Raw genomic sequence first — 23,681 nt, 5'->3', positions numbered from 1 at the left:
CGTTGAGTTTTATAATAAACTCATAGTTCAACTTCAGTATTCTGCTATTAAGATCCAGAAAAATATAATCTGGAAAATATTTGGGGTATCAAAAAACGAATGAATTATTTTCATCAATTGTATTATTAAACATACTGTATTTTCAAGAGTTTTAATGTTCAATACCTTTAAACCCTATCAACTATTCATAGTAAACCCTCACTAATTTAAATCCTACTAAAACATCGTATTAAGAAAATTTTAGTTAGAAAATTGGTTTTTCTCTCACTTATATCGGGAAGCACTGAATACAATCATTGAGAGTTTTGAAACAACCAATCTGAAACCACCAAGGTTCACTATTTTATATTTATAAAGTGTTATATTCACACTATTTTGTTTACAAAAGTGAATTGAAGTGTTGAGCCTTGCTTTCCTATGACATTCTGCTCTGCTCCGGACCTCGAGAAATATAATACGGTAATTTTGGTTTTTATGAGAGTAAACATATTTGAGAACTTCCATATTACAGGTACTGGATTTAATAATATAAATATCTTGATACAGTAACTGTATTACTATGACAAGGATCAAGTCAGGTCCACTTCCAGACACGACAAAGTCAATCCAGAATTCTGGTCATGACGAAGGAGATAAATAAGACGTATATGAAGTATGTATATGAACCAGTGATATTGTTTTTATTCTGCAGAGCAGAAGTTCATTGAGAAGTTTAGCTTTAGAAAGACATAGGCTACACCTTTTTGGTTGTACATTCAATTATTACAAAAAAATGTTAGAAAGAAATATTAGTTGTAACAACCTACATTCCAACTTTCCGAGATTTATTGTTCAATTTTGCCCACTTCCGACTATACTCTACAATAAATATTATAAAGGAAAGAATTGGCTTATACATTTGAGATAGGAAATACACGAATGACGCATCATAACTAGGTACTGAACTGATTAACTTGAAATTTTGCATTTACTGTAGATTCTTAATTTACCGAGAATTATTATTTGTAGTTCTTCAAGATTTCAGTATGCCAAGTTTATAATTCGTCAGGATTCCAGTTCGTCTAGTTTTGAGTTTGTCAAATTTGAGTTTTTCAAGTTTTCAGTCCGTCAAGTTTCCAGTTTGTGATACTTTGCTTGAGTGGTAATGCATAAAATATTGTTTTCAATCCACTGCAAAGCAAGGGCTACCCGCTAGTATTACTATAAAACTATTGAATTCTCAAAAACTTGTTTCTAGTGAGAACAGCTTAACATTTCACATTTTCGTGAACTACCGTATCAAGCATTTTTCATTGGAATTCAAACTCCAAAGGCGTTCATTTTTCAAATGTACAAGATTCATTAAATAATTTTCTATGTACAGTAGCCTAACCCAATCTATCAATTCACACGTTTTGAAATTCGAATTATTTATTTGCATTTTCATTCGTTCACAATATTAATTACAACATGTAAAGAATTTCTGCATATTCAATTATATAAATCACAAATACATTAAATACATAATAAGACATTAAATAATTTTAGTAACTATTGAAGGCTACAAGTTTTTGAATCCAATCAATTTGGATCTAACTTATTAGTACCTAAGTCTAGATAGGTAGGTTGATGTTTTATTGCATAACGACAATAATATTTATTTGTAGGCTATTTCTCTGTTATCCCTTTGAATAGCATAATGTAGAGGCCTACTGGTATTCATTGCATACAATATTATTCCTCTTTCTCCAGTTTTTGAAAGTTTGAAATGTATAATATTATGGTTACCAACAATCATTGGTTACCAATTTCTAAAAGAGGTATAAAATTTGTTTAATGAATATCAGAAAAATGTATTAATTAGAAGTACAATTTTTTTTAAGTACAAAGTTTTATGGCTTCATGAAGGCTTTTAATGATAAAAATATGTTGTCACTCAAAGAAGACATTTCACTGCAACAAATTAAGGGACACTGTATATCGATGTTTAAAATCAAATCCTTGATATTCATTGTTTATTACTTTGTTTCATTAACATTAAAGACAATGAATATTATTTTTCAGATATAAACTGCAACTACTCAGTAAGGTTTCTGTGCGAAAAGTGTAATCGTTCTTATATGAACCCGGAGAGTTTGACTAGACACATGAAAATGTGCGGGAAAGATCCTCAATTTCCGTGCAACCTTTGCAGCTACAGCGCTACCTACAAAACAAATCTAATGAGGCATATCAGACGGAAACATCTTGAACCTGAAGATGATGAACAAGCCATTACATACCCTACATTCTTATAAATCCAACATTTTTTTAATTAATTACTATTTCTTACCTTGAATGACAATAAAATTCTATTACAGTAATAAAACTATTTGAATTCGAATAAAACAGCTCTTTTGTATATTTTGGAATTTTGTTCTCCATTAACTGTTGTGTAAACCACTTAACATTTTCTCTGAATGGAACCAACCCACAGTGCACTTTCTGCTTAATGAAGTTTCTCATTTTTTTATTTAAGACAGAAAGGAACCAAACCACAAAAAAGTGGAATATTATAAAAAACTAAGTTTCAGAAAAATATAACCTAACCAAAAATTAAATGAAAATCATGTTGAGTCAGTAAAAAAAATCACACATTTTTCATTTCTATCATACTTACGGTTCAGCATCAGTTGAACTTTAGTGGCTGTTTACTCAAAACTGCCTATGTGTTGGTTGGTTTCTTTCTGCTTAATGTCGTCCAAGTGATGAAACAGTACATTGAAAGCATTCAAACTGCATTATATACGTATTTTGTGTCTTATTTGATGCTGTGTCTTTCAAATATGACTTCCACATTAAAATGTAAGTACTGGTAAATTTTATGTGCCGTATCTCTAGTAAATGAAATAAATAAACTCAAAATATTATTTCAATCATAATTTAAGTTTTAAGTGGAATAGCTTTTATCACTTTCTTTGTAGAATGCTGAATCAAAGCAATGATACGGTATTAAATTGGAAATGCTGATCAACTAAAATGGAAAGCCCACTGAAATTGTATTTATATTTTTCATTTCAAATTATGTTTTGTTGCAATTATCTTGTAATCTTCGTAATTAATATAACAAAGACAAACAAAAAATGAAAACAATATGATATGAGGCCCATGCTGAACTGATCGCTCATTTAATATGTATGGTATCGTAAGTTATCATTTGTAGGTACTCATTTCTACATTTTCATTCGCATGGAATCATTCTTGAATTTTTTACTAGGTTGAATAAAACAAAATTTGATTTATTCTATAATTTTGTTCAATGATTGATTCTATTATTTGAAATTGCTCTCTTTAGTGGAATAATTATGAAGAAATTTAATTTTTCACATCCATTATAATCTTTATCAAACTATTTCTGGACACAGTATTTTTAATGTGATAATATAGGTATAGTCCTATTATCTATGCTGTTTAACTCTTGTAAAGTTTTTTCATTTTTCAAATTGAAAAAATATATATGTAAAGAAAATCCTTCATTATTTCAAAGAATTTTCTCATTTTTATTTTGAAGGAATAATTTGGAAAAAACATTTATACAATTATCAGGTTGATTAGGGCTACATCAGTAGGTACTGTAGATATGCTTTACATAAATTCAAAAAGCTTTTTACCAAATACTTGAGTATGTTTTAGTCTCTTTATTCAATATGAATAATTACCATACCGTAATATAAATGTTACAACAACACAAAAATACTTGTTTAAAGTATAAGCCTATAAGTAGGTAGGCTAATTATGATATATTTTTGCTATGTTCATAAGCTATAATAATATTCTATAAAATTTAATTTTTATTTATTAAATCCTGTAGTATTAGAATTATTTACATTATGACCCGGCTGCACAAAAGTATGTTAAATTTCTACCGTGATCGATTAATTTTTCGAAAACTAATCATATAAGGCTTTTTTGAAAAATGATTGGTTCTCTTAGAACGAAATTGCGATTAAAATTTAACCAGCTTTTGTGCATACAGCACTAGGTATCTTATTATAAAAGATTAGTATTAATTGAAGTTGATACAAAACCTGTATGTCCAAGTTATTAGGTACCTACCGTATTAACACTACTATCAATGTTGAATAAAAGCGAGAATTCCCTTCTTTCCTAAACAGTAAATATGGTAGGTACTGGAATATTGTAATAATAATTGTACACGTGGAACATTCCTGCAATTCCCATTATCTACCTTATTGTACCATTTTGATTAAATATTTTGCTAATAATTATTTAATTCTTGCAAAGGTGAATTTTTCAATCCTTTTTTCTGTATTAAAAGAGGTGATGAGTACGAGTAATTTCATAATGACTCTGCAATTTTAACTTAGTACATAAATAGTATAAGATTAAACGCTCAAAAGTAGGATAAATTATCAATGGAGCAGCTATTAATAAGTTTTTGTTTTGCTTAGCTGACTAGTTAGCACAGAAAGCAGGGTCAGTAGTTGCTGATTGTTTGTGCTACATACTCTATCACTTTTCGTAGTTCATTTATGTTTCTTGACGAAGTAAATGCGACGAATCCGTAGTGTCAAAGTTCAAAGCTTAATTTGTATGTGAAAAATGAAGTGACAGAAAAATCATTCAATACAGTTAGTAGTAAGTTAATATCAAGATTGAGATAAGTATAAATTCAAATTGAGCACACTCGACTCCTATTGGTAGCTTTACGCGCTGTTTTGGATTATTAGTTTACATTTGTGCAGCTAGGTAGCGCGAGTGTCCTCATTTGTTATTTTTGTCCCTAGGAGGAGAGGAGGATGCTTCCTGTTCCTTTGAACATCGTTGAGGTTGGTGCTCCGTGCTTGTTCGGGCGTCCATGTTCTTCGTGATAGGTTGTGTTGTGTTGAAATAATTTATTAATTTTATTGTTTATTTCGTCGTCTAATGTAGCTTACAATACTTTCAAAAGGCTGCAGCATGGCAACTGATCAGCATTTCTGTTTGAGGTGGAACAACCATCAAAGTACATTGATATCTGTGTTTGACACACTTCTCGAAAGTGGAACTTTAGTGGATTGTACATTAGCTGCTGATGGACAACAGTTGAAAGCTCACAAAGTTGTTCTTTCGGCTTGCAGTCCATATTTAGAGGTAAGTCATTCATTTATTACAAATATGAGAAATAAATTGATACGCATTGTGTTCATTTAGTTCGTTTGGAAACTCGTGGTTTGAGTTCACATTTAGCATTGTAGGGGTTAGCTATGTAGGTCTTGAGCCGAGCTTATAATTGAACGTCGTAAGCAAAGCATCGTTGTTTTCCATAGGTTCGTTCTTAATTTAGAATTTTCACGTCTTGCCCCCAGACATTTTGTTGACTCGCCGCTAAGTGTCTCGTTTGAGCCGAATAGTCTCTTGGATTATTCATGGCGAATCGCTTAATAACGGAACAATCTGTGATTTTCATGACCTTATTTTAGAACATCGGCTTAGAACCGATCAACCTAACTGATCATTTCTGTGGCGAATGAACGTTTTACTTCAGGAATGTGTGTCCTAATTTTTCTGAGGAACAAATATTGTACCTAATTTCGTCATTCATGTTGTACAGTATGATTTATTTTTGTAGATTTACTATTTTTAACTTTTATTTTTCCTAAAAAACTTATGTTATGAATCATTTTAAAAAACAAAAAATTAAAGGATTATTGCAGTATTATTTGATAACCCCTTACCTATTACATATTTACATTGCTATAAATAAAAAAATATAACTTGAACCTTTATTTTACTATCTAAATTTTTTCCAGACCCTATTAATAAATAATTAATCAATTTATAATTGACTGAACGTAATGAGGTCTAGGCTATGTTTTCACTCGGATTTTCTTTCGTCTGTATCTATGTAACGCATTTACGGCCAGACGCGTTGAGAGGATTCTATGAAATTTGGCAGGAATATTCATTTTTTAACTGCGCGCCGACGTATACACAAGGTGTTTTTGAAATTTTGCATTTTAAGGATAATATGAAAGGAAAATGAATTTTCTTCCATACTCCAATATCACTATAAATCACTCTGTAGATAGGATTAATAGTCCAGGCAACGAATGTTCAAAAAAAGGAATAGAGGGAAAAGTCAACATAATTTTTGGCCCCGCAGCTCTTTTAATGATAGTAGGGAACGTTTGTAACACACTATTTGACTTCGCAGCTTTGTTTGGACTAGTTAGAAAGTAAACATATCAAAATTCCTCATCCCTAACCTTTGTGCTTAACGGATGAGGCTGGTTTAAAAGTTGCGTTATTTCATTTCTGGCTTACACGCGTGTATTTTGGAAACAACGCATTTCAGCGACATGACTAACTGAACAAAAATTAAGCTTGATAAATATCCTACAAGTTTTGTTCGGTAGAGTTTTGCAATATCTCCTTTAGTATTCGAGATATTCAAAAGTGTAAAATCTTTTAAAATACAGTTTTTATTCCAACTTTTAGGGCTTATTATACTGAACAAAAATGCATTGAAAAATAAGTACTGAACGTTGGGTTGAATTCTCTCTCCATTTTGTTGTATTTTTTACCATTTTATGCTTTCCATCAATTGTTATAGTAGCCTTACTGTTTGAATGAAATTCTCAATACAGCAACAATAGATCATTTGACAATTTAATTTGGACACAATATCTGGAACACAATTTTTTTACTTTGCAGCTTCATTAAGACTAGTATTAGGAGCTGAACATCTTGAAAATTCTCATCCCTAACCCCTGTGCTGAAGGTAGGGTACAGTAAAGTTGACACTTGTTGCTGTAGTCTATTGAGAATTTCACACTCAACACTAAAACTGCTATAACAATTGATGAAAAGCTTAAAATGGTGAAAAAAATCTAAAAAAAACACACATGTTGTTTGAGATCTACGCAAATACCAAAATGTCACATTCAAACCACCCCCACCCCTTAGCACAGGAGGTAGTGGTGAGGACTTTTGATATGTTCACCCCCTTACTATCTTTAAAAGAGCTGCAGGGTCAAAAATTGTGTTCAAAACTTTTCCCTCTATAATCTTTCGTGGACTGGATTATAATCAGACTATAAAATTATTCATAATCAATCAGCTGACAAGTGGATTATTCATTGCATGCATTACTCAGATGTCTGGAGAAGCGTGTCCATTTCTATAAGGTCTATGTGAAACATGATATGACAGAAAATCACTTCGCTTAGGCTATATGATGGGCTACTTGATTCAAATAAAAACTTTTAGTACCCTTTTATTAAAAACTTGAAAATATTTTAAAGTTTTTAATAAAAGGGTACTAAAAGTGTTTATTTATTGTTTTTATAATATGACAACATTTTTGAGAAATACTGGTACCGCTTGTACTAGAACAGGTGACACCAGATAGTTGTAGGTGAGAGAACTGCGTGAGGTCTACTGTTCACAGAACTACTAGTTATTCTTCTCACCTTACACCCCTTATGTATAAAAATCAGATTGGTTAAGCTTTATCATTATACAGTACTTTACTGAATGTTATCAACTTATATTGTATAGCTGGGTTTACACCAAAGTTATTAATAAAATGTTAATAACTTAATAGACTCAACCTTATAGATTCTATTAGATTGAACGGAACTTGACAAACACATATGTTCATCATGTGTATGATAAGTTATATTCAATCTAATAGAATCTATAAGGATTAAGCTATTAACATTTTGTTAATAACTTTGGTGTAAACGCAGCTTTTGGCTCCGTACCTTATGATTGCAAATGCAGTAAACGCTCGAAATGATTTTGCAACTATATAACGTACATAGCCTACATCAAATTATGACAATTTTCGTAAAGACATCCCATGCTTTCTTTTGGAATGGAATCATAAATTGGACTCAAGACAAGAAGGAAGATTTTATATTTGGACGAGTAGAAAGTGATCTGGCTACCCTTCTTATCCAATTTTTTTTACTAATTCTAATTTTCAACATAAATGTTACCTATGTTTGTAAATTCTCAATCACATTCCACAAAACTAAAAATACAAATCAATAGCCTACATGAGGACACTAAATTTCTGATATAAGTTGATCTATAGCTACTTCTATAGACTTCGTCTCCTAAGCTACATTACAAAATTAACAAATTTATGTGTTTAATCTCATCTTCATTGTAAGAGTCAAGTCGACCTATTGAACAATAAAGCAAGTAGTCAGTTTACATGTTGAGTGAATACTGGCGTGAAATGATTCTTGTTGTTTTATACATGTTATTCAAACACCAGATTATTACTATGCTTTTATATTTTAATACAATTTCAAACTTTTTATTTTATAGTAAAATAATTTTGACAGGAACTAAAATTAAATACGCTTACATGAGCTGTATAAATGTTATGGATTATATAATATTGTTCTGGTGGAGGTATGATGGTTGTAAATATGTAGGGAATAAGAGGATTTTATGAAGTCAATACCAATTATTGAAATTAGGTACCAGCTTCGGTTTCTACGCCATTCATATTTATTGTCGATTGCGGATAATAAAAACAAAAACCAGTCTCTTGCTGTCCCAATACACGATTGAGAGCATTTGCTTTGTAGGTAATGGTAAAACTACCAGCTAATACTGACACAAGCCTTAGGAGAGTATCCACTTTGATGTTAAGATAGATTCAATCTCTTGACAAGTGATATTGAACAGGAGTTTAAAGTATAAGCTTCCCAACTAAGAGGTTTAAGTAGGAGGGGGTCTCTTGATACTGAAGATTAGTCATTCTCTATGAGTGTATTGCAAACTGTGAAGAAATTTTTCCCGAATCGTTTTATTCATTGTCAATTAATAAATAAATTCTTCCCTAGTAGAATATTGGTTGATTTCGCCACGTGATATATTCGTTGAACAAAAGGAGAGCAAATTTTCAAATACTTTGTGTGAATTGGGATTTTGAAAAATATCCTCTCCTCATGGACTTGAAACTTCTTACTTTGTAATAGTCTATATGTTCTCTTGCACACAATTGCCAATTATAGATAGCCTTTGTGCAGATTTTTTCATTTAGTTGACTTATTTGGGGCTACACTTCCGATGTCTTCACCACGGTCCTAGGATCGGAGGATTTGTAAAAAGTGATTCGGTTTAAATAAAAAGTAATACTCTTCAATGTTTACCTGACTGCTATGTCGTAATTAATTGTTCAAAAAGTAATAACTTCATCAAATTAATAATTCAAGTAAGTAACTGTCAAGTAGTATTTATAATCGAATTGTGGAAAATTATTTATTTATTTTATTTATTTATTACATTGTGTACAAATACTCAACATGAGGAAAGGTAGAATAGTCTCATGCCCAAAACAGTCCCATTTCCAATTTATACTGTCCAAATCAAAATGTTGGTTATGTCACTTTCACTTTTCAAAATACAATTTACGCTCTCCAATACTCAGATAAAAGAGCAAATTTTGAATAAAATAGATACTATTAGAGTCTAGAATCATAGATTATAAGCAATAATCAGCGCTATAATAGCTTTTGAAGGATTCACAATCCAACACTGTACATAATTCAGTGTAATACAATCTAAACCTAATCTTAACAGCTGGAAGCTTTTCTGCAACAAAGGATTCATCTCAAGTGTTTTCCACCAATTAAATGCAAACTTAAATGTATTCTAATATGCGGACAATCCTTACTAAAGATTCTCGAGAATGTAATTCAAGAATTGATTATCTGTAATAATTATGGTAAATTTTTAGAAAGCAATTATAAATTCATTCATGGAATAAGTAATCCAATAAAGGCATTACGTTTTTCAATCATTATCAAGTAGTGTATGAAATTTTTCAGCTGACTACAACTACTTTAATTTAACGAGACATTGAATTTGTGATTTTTTAAAGCTAGCAACGCACTAGGTCAATCGCCCTCCACTTCACCTTTTAAAGAACTTACCGTTCATATAAAAAACCTCAGATGACTAACAAAGGGATTTTTCCTTTGTTGAATATAGGAGCTCTCTGTTGTCTACGAATGCCACTGTATGGCGGAAGAGAAAGAGTATTCTCTTGAGTTATTATTATCCTCGAAGTTGTCAAATTCACTCGCCTTTCAACATTACGAGAAACTAGTTTTGTTTATTAATCCATGCTACTACAGAACCTATTGTCAGGTCACTGTGAGAAACGCGACATGCGTTTGTAAGGGCAGCAAGGAAAACCCATTGAATGCATGTCGCTTCTTTCAATGGCTTGCCTCTTTTATGGTTTCGTGTTATTTTAAGGTATTTGTACCGCCATATTCAAGTTTTTTATTTGATTCGGATAGCTAACACACTATTACTACCACCTCAATACTCTGGATTTGAAATTTCTCACATTTTTATAGACAATTTCTAATATAGCTTATTGTGAGAGGACTCAGTTCTGAGGAAAAGGTTTTAGGCTATAAAATTTGAGTAATGAATAGGTTAAAAATTTTCTTCTAGTTGACTGTAGGATGCCCGTACAATATTATATTTCACTTGAATAGAATATGCAAGCCAGTCTATGATTGTTTAGTGCACATCCTGATGCCGGTTTACAAGACTTGCAATCACAGTCGGTCCAATTGAACGACTAAAAATTACGTCTGACGGATCAATGATTGTATCTGGCTTCATTTTAAGGTGGTTCAATTAAATGGGATTCTCTTGCAACTGAGCCTTGATCTTCCATGACGCTAGTCCTTGATTGAAACCCCAAATTTCAGAATGAACTGAGGTCATCGAATTTGGGTTATAGTCTGAATAAGAAAATTTGAGACTTCAGAGAGTATCAGCTTTGCGAGTTATAATAACATGAATAAAATAAGTTGAGTCCTCAACCCCTAGCTAAGAAAGTATCAATACTGCGAGATTGTGTGAAATTGTGGCTTTTTGAAACTTAGATTATAAAATAAGAGCCGATTTTAAATAGGTTTCAATGTGGCAACACTGCTGGACGTTGTCATATTCAATTTACATTCTGTGGATGAATTTTGGAGTGTACTAATTTGAATTGAAAAATATTTTTCTATTGAAATACCATAAAGAATCTTCTTTGATTTTTCATGCAGGACTTCAATTCAAGTTGAGGAAGATGCTCACATTGTATGAGACACTCTTAAAAACCCCACTACAATAGAAATTTAAGAGATTCGTCACAATTCCACACAATTTGGCTTCGATGGTATATGCCGTTGAAGTCGCAAGTATAAAGTAATTAGGGGTATTTAGGGTATATTTAGGTATTGACGTATTTAGGGTATCGTCATACTTAGCTACGCTTCGCTGAAATACGTCCGTCCTATCTACCAATGTTGAATCAAAACTACGAATCTGTTCCGTTCACAGTCGTAGCTTGGATATTGGACGAGCATTGGAACATTAGAACATTGGATGTAGCTAAGTATGAAGAGATCCTGAATAATTACTTACTTCATAATATTGTGACTTCAGCCAACTAAACACCAGCGATGCCAAACTGTGTAGAATTGTGACGAATCTCTTATATTTCGTCAAGTACTTATATTTCGAATGTGAACTGAACAGATTCGTAGCTTGGATACATTGGGAGATAGGACGGACGTATTTTAACGTAGTGTGGCTAAGTGAGAAGAGATCCTAAGACTGTGTAGGTTATACCAACAAATATTATTAGTGTAACTTGAATCGTTAGTTCGATTCAATTGATGTCTCAATCATCAATTGATTCTGAATATATTCAATTATATCAATATAATTGCAAGTAATTCAATCAATCAAATCATTTTTATTCATAAAATGTACAAGTGTATTGAATAATTATTGTCAATTCGATTGGTTTGTTCACAGGCACTCCTGAGTCAACACTATGACAAGCATCCAATAATAATTTTGCGCGATGTGAAGTTCCCCGAACTGAAGGCAATGCTCGACTACATGTATAGGGGGGAGGTGAACATCACCCAGGAGCAGCTGGGCACTTTCTTGAAGGCTGCCGAGTCATTACAAATCAAGGGGTTGACGGACAGCGGAGGGGGAGGGGGTGCAGACTCGAAACGCCACGACATTCGGAAGCAGCTGACTATGCCGCCGGCGGCAGTCACGCCGCAGACGCGTCCGCGGGTGTCCGGGGGGAACAACGGGAAGAGTGTGGGAACCGCGGGAAATATTCCGGGCCATATGATGGACACGGCACCGAGTAGTCCGTTAAAGGCGAGGGAGGGTAGCGTGTCGCCGGTGGTGAAGAAACGTCGCAAACCCGATCATCCCCAACACAACGATGACGCGCGTCTAGTCCAAACCGCCACCACCGACAATGGCGGCGGCTCCCCTGACCCCCCCACCGACGAACCACCCCCAACCATTCTCAACAACTCGACCCCCAACAACAACAACTCGTGGCCGCCGAACAACAAGGCATCAGCTGTTGTGGACAACAGTAAGGAGAAGACAGCTGCCGCAGCGTTGGCGGCTGTCAAGTGTGAGAGCCTGCTGCAGCCGAAAGCTGAGTACATTGACGACGACATGAATGACAACGAGAACAGTGCGGACGAGGATGACGATGAAGAGGCCAAGATGGACGGCTCCAAGCCGGGGCCTTCGCACGGCGCCAACACTCACGGTCAGATTTCTATTCAAATTATTGTAAAATCTTTTAGTGAAGGTCTCTTTAAAATTACAGAATCCCGTACAAGACAATTCTTGAGAGTTTCTATGATAGGAAAATAGAAACTTATTACTGTGGGATTCACTTCAAAATGTCAGCACTATTTAAGCAGTTAATTTCTGAGATAGGAAAATGCTATATCAAGATTTATTTTAAAATCACATCATCCCTTAAACACGCTGCACACAAGAATATTAGCGTTAAGCCATTAAACTCTTTTTTAATTTTTTGCCGTGATTTCAACTCATGTATATTATTCACGTAAATGACAAAATAATAAATAATACTGCCGTATGTTTACTGAAAATAAGGAGATAGCATTTTACATCACAAAATTTTCCCTAGTTCAAAGCACGGGTTGCTTGCTAGTTTTCTATAAAGAGGGAATTAGTATGATTTTTTTTTAGGGTACGTGAACAAAAATTTATTTGGTCAACAAAACATTACACACTCAAAACATTACACATTACACACCTCTCACCCCATCTCTTTTCTTGTCTAACCACGTTGCATACAGCGGCCACCAGCTATTACGGAAACGCGGATTTGGAAACTCAAGTGTACATGACATGGACAAGTAATCTCTTCCACTCAAATTTAACAGCAAACCCGGTTTAAATATTCATCTTGTCAAATTGTTCATGTTCCGAGTTCTAGTCAATAAGTACTGACTTCATCAGTACTAAATGATAATTTTCATAATTTTGTCAGTAAAATGATCTTTTCCATATTTTTGATAGACTTAGTCTTGGACTTATGAGTTGATTTAAATGCGTAACGTAGTAATCTTCTTATACTGGAAGAAAAATATATTCAGGAAATGCCCGTATTTATTATGAAACTAAGCAAAACTAGTTGACTGAATCATCTCATCATACAATTTTCAGTACATTTCTGTTTAGTTATGTTTTCAGTGATTCATTGGGAATTCAACTCAACATGATAAATTCACGTGCGAGTAATTTGTGCATTTACGTTTGTCAAATTGTGGTTGAGATATAAGCTCAACTAAGTAACCAAAAATGTAATAAGTGTAACAATCTTGAGAAAAGAATATTAACTTTAAACTGTCAAAATTCCGGAAGCATAACAATATGCTTCCCATTCAAAGAATGTTGACAGTAGATAGGTTGATTATCATACATTGAATGTAGAATTGAGCTTATCTCAACTTGTGTAGTTATGTGGAGAAATGAGCCAGTCTGCAGCTACTTGATAACACTCATTTAATTATGCGAGCTATTTATATAAATTGCGGAAGTTTCAACTTGAAATTTAAGCTTCCTTGGCTTAATTCAAAATCAATTTTATTCATCGAAGCGAAAAACTGCTAACCGTCGAAAGATAACAAATATGTTTTTTCTTGAATAATAATGTTTAATAAATTCGAATTTATCATTTCCCGCTAATCATTAATAAATAAATAAATAGATTTTATTGTCGTAGACCAATATAGGTAATTGACAAAGTCATAGTAATACAATATTACAAAATAATAGAGTCAAAGCAATAGTTTAAAGTCACAAAGTAGAATAAATTACATCAAGTAGAATCGAAGAACTCTGTCAAACAATAGAAAGGTCTTAAAACCAGCCATTGTAATATAAATCAAATATCTTTCATTATTAATAAATTTTCATGATTTTTAGTACGGTACCTTTATTAAATACGGTAATTATCAAATCTATCTAATCAATATATCAATATATGCCTTCAATGATAGGTATTACGAATCTAACATTATTAGCATCTTTTTTGGTGCTGTTTCAAATTAAATCTTGTATCACTTGATATCTCTCAACTCAAATTTGACATTTATAACGTCAAATCTGGATGAAAGCAATTCATGTATTTTTTTTAACTTTGACAGTACCTTCAACCCCTGAGAAATATTCTGTAGAATAGTGATTTCATCATAAAATCATGTTTCTAAACGGCAAGACTTTTTATTTCATAACATCGACTATAATAGTCTTGGAAGTCGCTTAAAGGCAACTTAGGTGTACGCATGTTGTCCGTTTCAAATCAATCTGGCATACTTTCATAGGCTATAAATAGATCAATTCTTAGCTGTTTACTTGAAGCTTAAAAGCATAACTTTCTCTTTGCCGATTTCATCTACATTCTTGCATTTACTATGTATCTTCAAGGTTGTAATGCTTATAATTGTGATTCTTGATCACATTGATCCATTACTACCAAATGCAGTAAAATTATTTCACTTGACGAAACTAGACATCGGTAGTAACAAGTGAAGAAATCATAAAGAAAAATCTAAATTTATATTATTTGATAACTCTTGGTGGAAATATCAAGTTGCTTATAAAATTCTAAATTTTGAAGAGTGTATTATTGTTTTGATTCCTTGTATCTGGAAATCGATAATGCCAAAATCACACAAGAAAAATATGAATTTGATTTATTCTATGAGGAAATTGAGTTTAACATGTTGATTTCGATAAGTACATTACACTAGAATTCTAGAATAGGTACGAAAAATTAATAATCTCAGTAATGATTAATAGTAACAAAAGTATTTGATTATTCTCTGTGAAAGAATAGTCGTAGTATTATTTTTTTAAATGTTATTTGTAGAGTATAACCTCTTTAAGTAGGCTAACCCTTAGACCAGTTATAGAATAGACACGCTGGGAAGTCTAGCTTCTGAAGCCAACATCTACTGCCAAATCCACCCATCTTGACGTCACAACAGTGACGTCACGCATCGTATGGAAAACTTTCAGATTGTGTCTATTTTAGATTCATAGTGTTTTTAGGTTATTTCTAGCTACGGGCAAAAACGATATCGGTTAAGTTATAATGTGTTATGTGATATCGGCTTCAAAGTTATAATGTGTTTTGAAAATAATAAGGTACGGTAGCCTACAAAACTAATTTATTGTCATGCTGCAATGATTTCACTTACATCATAACCAAGGATAATATTACAGTTACAACTTACAATATTTATGTGTATAAATTTCAACTTACGCATGAAAAGATATTCCACTTTTTTCCTAAAAATTTCAGTGCAATTATATGCTGCGCAGGAGATTACCATTTTCATAAATAATAATTACATAAATAAATAACAATCTGCTATGAAAAACAAGCTATGTTTAACAACAATGTAAGTTGAACACCACAAACACTTACACAACAACCTCAAAAAAGTTTTCCATAATTTCTATACGATGCGTGACGTCACTGTTGTGACGTCAAGATGGGTGGATTTGGCAGTAGATGTTGGCTTCATCGACTTTCAGTATGAATATACAATGGGCCGTGTCTATTCTATAACTGGTCTAAGGGCTAACCAATTATAAATTGATGTCTTTTTAAAATTTTGATTGAATTGATAAATTGATGTCTTTTTAAAATTTTGATTAAATTGTTGATTTTAGGATACCAATCATGGATGGAAGACGACAGCTCTAACGAGGAATCCGGGGCCAGCAACAACCAGCAGAACTCTCAGGGTTGGTATTTTTTTCTATAAATTTAAGAAAACCAATCAATTTATAAATAATATAGATCAACTTCTGAGTTGATTATTCGTGGAGTAGCAGATTGTATTGCAGATTCGTTATTTACTCTTTCCATATAAGGGTGTAGAAGATATATTATCACTTAGGGTTTCTTCTAATTTTCTTTTCAGATAATTTTTCATACAATTCTATAACTGAGGAATGAATTAATAAAATTCTATAACTGATACGAATAAGCTAGTTTAAATGTTCATTAATGTTAATATGTGTTGAATTCTTCCAAACTGACAAGTTGTATAGTGAACTAGATAAAATCTAACTACCTGGAGATTGTCAATGTTGAAAGAGATGTTACTTTATTGTCTATGGAAATGATAAGACATCATACAGGCTGTAGTTGCCAGATATCTTCATCCTCTGCCATCTATAGTAGATAGCTGTGATTCAAATTATCCCCATATAGGCCTATATAATATAATAATTTTTGTTATTTCTTGGCAATCATTTTCAGTTTCAGTTATACTAAAAAAAAATCTTTTTATGATTCAATAATACATTTTTCATGAGATGAATCATTTGGTAGTTCATTATAATTATTCCCACATAGAATACAAACCACAGGAGAAAACGCTAGAAAAGGATAGAGTTATCAGTTTTGTCAAATAACAAACAATGATAGCAAACGAATGTTAATCAGGTGCCGACTCTATAACGTGAATCACACTTTACAGTACTTACGTCTTGTTCTAAAACCCAATAAATCTCCGTTACAAGTGTTTTAGGTAGGCATTTTAACAAAACTCCATGAACTGACCTGAACTTGTCAGTTTAGTGAAGTTGCCGAAAGGCGTAAGTTCATTCAAATTGATTACAAGTAGGCCTACTCATTCCGACGATAAAGATGCTCTTCCCCGTAAGTTTGGGGTCTCACTATGATTTGCTATATTATTTTCAAATGAATATAAAATACAAGAAAATTATGCAAGGAATAAAGTCATTGACAGTTAATTTAATTTGGGAAACTATTTTTGTGGATCTTAATTTTTGCTTAATTTCGGGATGATGCTATAAAACCATGTGAATAAATGGTAATCTTTCAGAAGAAGAATACATTTTTAATAAAAATTTTATTGCAATAAAAATTGCTTTGAATAAACGAAACTTGATACTTATTCAAATCTAGCCAAAAATGATGGAGAATCAAGTGCGCGCACGGAAATTGTTTAATTTAAGACCATTCATTTGCAAATAATTTTCATACCTCATCACTTCAATTGTATTCGAAAAACAAAAATATTAGGCTTGATTTTTGTTGATATCGAATTTCATCAATTTAGTAGCGACAAGCGTGTTCTACCTAGAACATTGATTTCTATTATTTGAAACAGGAAGTCTCAACGGCAGTAAGTTGAATGGACCGTGGGAAATTCAAGTGATGAAATGAAAATGTCTAATTAGTAAAAAGTACACTGCTCTCAATTTGAGAGAGCAAAGTTGATGCATTCTTCAAGAGTCGACTGAATTCGACTTTTTTAATCGTCCTAATTAGCATTTTTGTGAGCATCGATTTTCTATTTCAAGTTGCAAGCTTGCAAATTGCATAAAGCGCCAGTCTGTCTCTCAAGTTACGATGGAGCAGATTTTTTAGGAGACAGTGAAATCAAATTTTTAGTTTCATGATACAGTTATCTGAATGGTACAAATTTTTTTATCAAATTACTATTCAATTGAGTGAGTAGTAACAGATAATTATTTATTGTTGATATGGAGCTATTTTCATGAGCGTCTGCTTATAGTAAATGATTCATTAAGTTGAAATAATATTATCAGTTGAGTTTGTTCTTAATCAATCCCGGATATTATTGGTGTGCATTGTAAAAATTTACAAATTTTAAATATTTATTTTTCATAAACAACAATTAAAATAATCTGTTGTTTAGTCTAAATTTATAATATTATTCTGGAGGATTTACGCTTCATATTTTCGTAATTCGTATATTTGCGATTACGGTACACAATATAATTTTCCTTGTAAATGTTTAACCTCTAGATAAAAATCGCTGAAAATATGCGATTCAATTTCCATATATTAATAGAATAGTCTTAATAAATGAGTAACTTCTAATTTAATGGCGAAGTTTGGACATTAATGTCCACTCTACCACTTGACCCTCAAGAAAATGAGACAGGAGAAGACTAGAATAATCTTCTAGATGAAGTTCGCTTTATTACTTTCCTTGCCCTATTACCATAGGTAAGGAAAGTATTGCTTTCCGAAAAAAATTAGGGTACCCCAATTTCTATACGTTTCAAGGTCCCCTTAGTCCAAAAAAGTGGTTTTTGGGTATTGGTCTGTATGTGTGTGAGTGTGTGTGTGTGTTTATGAGTGTTTATATTTGCGTCTTTGTACACGATATCTCATCTCCCAATTAACTTACTTGAAATTTGGAATATGAGGTCCCTTCACTATAAGGATCCTACAAGAACAATTTCGATCAAATTCAATTCAAGATGGCGGCTAAAATGGCGAAAATGTTGTCAAAAACTGGGTTTTTCGCGATTTTCCCGAAAACGGCTCCAACGATTTTGATCAAATTCATACTAAAAAAGTCATTGATAAGCTCTATCAACTGCCACTAGTCCCATATCTGTGAAAATTTCAGGAGCACCGCCCCATCTATGCAAAGTTTGAATTTAGATTCCCAATTATCAGGCTTCAGATACAATTTAAACAAAAAATTTCAAGTGGAAAAGATTGAGCATAAAAATTCTCTCAATTTGAGTAAAATTTTCACCTAAAATTGAAAATAAGCTCGAAATTCGAGAAAATGTGATTATTCAATTGCAAACTGTTGGCAACTGTTGATTCTATTAAATGATTCACTATGAAGAGATAGCAGACTTCGTGTGTCTGCAGCGTTATTGTCCTGTTACCAGCTGGCTCAGATCTTAGGCTAGCTTCACACGTATTCGGTTTAATTTGGTTCGGTTCGGTTCTGTTCGTTGCCTAAAACGAATGAGGCTTTCATAAATATCAGGTTTTAATTCGTACAGTTCTAATTAGGAATTTTCTCCTAAAACACAGCTGTGTTTGGATTTTCACAATTCATGCTGGTAAAAAAATATAAAAGCTGGTGCTCAAATAGTGAGATGTGCTTTCTTAAACAACAAAATATTCAATTTAATTAAACTATTTGAATAGTTTATTTTTCATCATATTAATTTTGGACGTTCAGAGTGATTATTTTTTTGAATTGAACTCGTTTCAATTATGACACATGGTACAAAACGTTCATCTCTTCTCTCCATTAATAAAAACATGTAATTTTCATGGAAAAATAAAAATTCTCCCTGAGTTTTAATTTATCTTCATATTTTTTTAGCAAACTATTCATTGAGAAAAAATGCTCCAGAGAACTAACAGAAATGTATTGACCATATATGATTCTGACATGGTAGATTTTCAAACTGATAATCATGATAAGGTTAAAATAAAAACAAAAAATCTGGTGTGGCGCACTCACACATTTTTCCTTGCCGTTATGAAAATTGATCAACTGACGCTAGTGTTCCCGCGCATCTAAATTAGTCTACTTTTCGAAGATCTAAGCCAGCTGGTGACAGGACAAAAACGCTGCACACACATGAAGTCTGCTATCTGATCATAGTGAATGATTTAATAGAATCAACACTTGCCAACAGTTTGCGAATTGAATAATCTTATTTTCTCGAACTTCGAGCTTATTTTCAATTTTAAGTGAAAATGTTACTGTACATTAATTGTAGAGATTTTCATGCCCAATCTTTTCCACTTGGATTTTTTTTGCTTAAATTGTATCTGAAGCCTGATAATTGGGAATCTAAAATCAAACTTTGCTTAGATGGGGCGGAGCTCCTGAAATTTCTACAGATATGGGACTAGTGGCAGTTGATAGAGCTTATCAATTACTTTTCTAGGTATAAATTTGATCAAAATCGTTGGAGCCGTTTTCGAGAAAATTGCGAAAAACCCTGTTTTTTACGACATTTTTGCCATTTTAGCCGCCATCTTGAATTGCATTTGAACGAAATTGTTCGTGTCGGATCCTTATAGTGTAAGGACCTTACGTTCCAAATTTCAAGTCATTCCGTTAACTGGGAGATGAGATATCGTGTACACAGACGCACATACACTAAAGGTGCGTACAGACTTTCGCTCTGCTCCGCAACCGAACGTCACTCCAGCAGAGCGATTGATGATCGACCGGCGAGCAAGAGTGGTTCGACCGGGGAACGCGAGAAGATCTAACATCTTCCGTAACGTTCATGATGGGTGCGTGGGCGGTGCGACTGTGGTTCGATGGTGGTACGAGGGCGGTACGAGGGAGGAGCGTGCTCGGTGCGGGTTGGAAGCGCGAATATGTGTACGCAGCTATATATATATATACACACACACACACACACACACACACACACACACACACACACACACACACACACACACACACACACACACACACACACACACACACACACACACACATACAGACCAATACCCAAAAACCACTTTTTTGGACTCAGGGGACCTTGAAACGTATAGAAATATAGAAATTGGGGTACCTTAATTTTTTTCGTAAAGCAATACTTTCCTTACCTATGGTATAGGGCAAGGAAAGTAAAAAGCGAGCGTGTGTAAAAGACTTTGTTTTTATTTCCGGTTTCCTAGCAACGAATTCAAATATGATGAAACCTATTCGTGTCGAGGGGGCGTTCGGTGCTAGGCGGTTGCTATTCGGAACCGAATTCAAACATAATCACCGTTTCACACTTATCGGAATTTGCTAAAAGCGAAACGAACCATACCGAACCGAATGTGTGAAAGTAGCCCTTCGCTAGAAACGAATTTGAACCTGATGGAATTTATTAGAGTCAAATGGGCGTTCGGTTCTATGCGGTTTCTATTCGGTACCGAATTCAAACCGAACTACCGTTTCACACTTATCGGAATTTGCCGAAAACGAAACGAAACGAATGTGTGTGAAACTAGCCTTAGAATAGTAGACTTGAGATGCGCGTGAACACCAGCGTCAGTTGATAAATTTTTATAACGGCAAGGAGAGTTGTGTGAGTGCGCCACACCATTTTGTTCTGTTTTGATTGAGAAGATAGAGCATAACATACCATTCAGATTGATAATCCGTGATATAATTTCCAAATTGCATTATCTGATCCACCACGATGTTTTATTTAAAAAAATTGAGGGTAATCATTGACTGATTACAGAACAGGAAAACTGGACTAGTTGAAGAATTTTTAAGAAAAAAAATTATTTATTGTATTGAAGGTTGCCCGTGAAATTATGATTCCCTTAAGTTTCAATTTGACTATTCCCACCCAGACCGGCCCAGTAAGTAAGAATAATCAGAACGTATGGAAATTTTATTTTCACTGTCACTGTTCTCTGGGAATCCATCTTCAGTATTGTTGATGAATAACAGGAAAGTATATGATCTATTAGGAGGATTCAAGGAATTTGGAAAAAGTTCAAACTATTACAACGTTGATGTATGAATATTTCAAATGTATTGACGAATTATTGTCAATCTATTATTCTGAAATACCTTTCGTAGGTACTGTAATACGTGTGTTTATTTTCTTTCAAATAATTAATTATCCATTTATTGTTTATATTTTAGGATATGGACCGTGGCACGCCTCAACGGACGGCTCGGCCGACGAAACAATGATGACTGCGCCTCCTCAAGACTCTCAAGGTAGGATTCATCTCCGACTTACTTCCAACCGCTATTTCGGCAATCAAGTCATTTTGAGGCAAAGCTACTACCGTACCATTTCAAACATCAAAATCTAAATTCACGTATTTTCATCTCGAAACAGATAATTCTGAGGCAAAACTAGAATTTGAAATGTTTGAAATTACATTTCTCTAATTTCATCTCGAATGTATTTTAATTTAGAGTCAAACTACAATATTTGAAATGTTCAAAATGACATTCACTTTTATCTTGGTCATATTTCTAAACTATTTATCCCCATACCCATCCATGATCCAAACCTATTGTGAATAAACCTACTGTTATAATATAACAATCTTATAAGATGGTGTGAAAACATTTCAATAGTTGGTTAACAAGCGGTAATAGCTATGTAGTGATGTGAAAGTCGGCGATTTGAAAAGGGGTTTCAAAGTACATTGATTTGAATCGTGAATGCGGTCTTCGAGTAAAACTTCCGATCGGGGATGCATTTTCGTTCTGACTTCTTTTTGGGACTCAGTAAAAAAATCGTAGGTTTGATATGCTTCATTTTTTCAGAATGTTTTGCTTTCTCCATTTACTTTGTGATGTTGGATATAAAGCGTTCCTATAATTTCCGTGTTTACAACAGGCTACATTTTCGAATCTCATGCGGTTTTTTCATTACATTGAAGATGTTCAAAAATCTTCAACATGTCACTATGAATTATTTAAAAGAAAGTCACTATGTGATGTGGTGGGCTAAAAGGTGTAGAACAACTGATTTCAAATTCAATTATTCCAAATCAACTCAATTTCAATCTCAACCCAAAATTCTAGAACAGAATTTTCTTTGCTGAAGTGATGCCCACATGAGCTCCAGGCTTGTGCGTGAGTAATGAGGCAAGTGATGATGAGAGATGAGTGAACCTTCAGTAGCATGAGATTCAGGTTACCTGAATTTTGATCATCCTGATCCCCTAATTTCTACGTGAAGATTTCATAGTTTGAAGAAAATCCATAACATTGTCAAAGTCAACTTATGAAGAATATTATTCTCCATAATTTTCTTTTCCATCATAAGTATTTAGTCGCAAAAATTTTATTTTTATAATCAAGCGATTATATTCTCACTTTTAGGACTTTTTCAAGGACATGTGTAATGAGTTCATCCTTGTCATATTTCATCGCCTACGTTGTTATTATCTTGGAGCGTTCATTACTAATTCAATTTCTATCAACTAATTAACACTGAAAGCAGCCAAAAACCTTATTCTAACGAAATTAAGTATTTAAATATGCTGTCCTTGCTTTCAACCCTGAGCCGTATTAGACATTTGGAAGTTTTTCCTGCAACTTGAGTTGATTTAATGTGATATTTGATTCATCGATTCATTAAAACTTGCTGTTGTTGATAAATTATCTAAACTTCTTTATTCAGATCATCATTATTAATGAATCCAACTCGAAACCCCCTTTTGAAAATGAACAGTTTTCTGCAACATTCATTGAATATTGCATTATATTTATTATCAAATCACTTTTATTATGTGATTTACTAGAGTATTCGATTGCTAAGTTATCTGCGGTTCTCTAATTTGTTACAAGACTAAATAAAAAATTCTAAGACGTAATTCTTATAATTATGAAGCAGAGTTTCTTATCAATTTTCACCTTGATCTGCTGGTAAGCATTAGAAACGACGATGATCATGAGTGAACTTTGTAACTTGTAGCTCTTCCCTAAAAAAATCCCCAATGATCTCACTTAGTTTGAAACCTTGATATCTTTGATATTCCGTCATTTGTTATGTTCGTCATCATAGAC

The 23,681-nt window shown here is 33.1% G+C and overlaps 1 protein-coding gene across 9 annotated transcripts in view; it reads left to right on the top strand.

Annotated features, from left to right (window-relative positions):
• Positions 1-4,746: 4,746 nt before the first annotated feature.
• LOC111055587 (longitudinals lacking protein, isoforms A/B/D/L) overlaps positions 4,747-23,681 on the top strand; it is a 132,994-nt gene continuing 114,059 nt past the window's right edge. For 3 of the 9 annotated variants that reach the window (XM_039428668.1, XM_039428666.1, XM_039428662.1), the window contains exons 1-4: positions 4,774-5,112; positions 11,815-12,586; positions 16,036-16,110; positions 21,795-21,872. In XM_039428668.1, coding sequence (XP_039284602.1) covers positions 4,939-5,112; positions 11,815-12,586; positions 16,036-16,110; positions 21,795-21,872 — 1,099 coding nt within the window. In that variant the 5' untranslated portion in view covers positions 4,774-4,938. Of the gene's footprint in view, positions 5,113-11,814; positions 12,587-16,035; positions 16,111-21,794; positions 21,873-23,681 lie in introns of all 9 variants that reach the window. The other 6 variants (XM_039428665.1, XM_039428664.1, XM_039428669.1 and 3 more) reach the window with 5 other exon arrangements.

The sequence above is a fragment of the Nilaparvata lugens genome, chromosome 5, assembly GCF_014356525.2.
Source record: "Nilaparvata lugens isolate BPH chromosome 5, ASM1435652v1, whole genome shotgun sequence".
NCBI lineage: Eukaryota > Metazoa > Arthropoda > Insecta > Hemiptera > Delphacidae > Nilaparvata > Nilaparvata lugens.
Note: the sequence above shows the minus strand (reverse complement) of the source record. Positions and strands in the feature narration are given on the sequence as shown.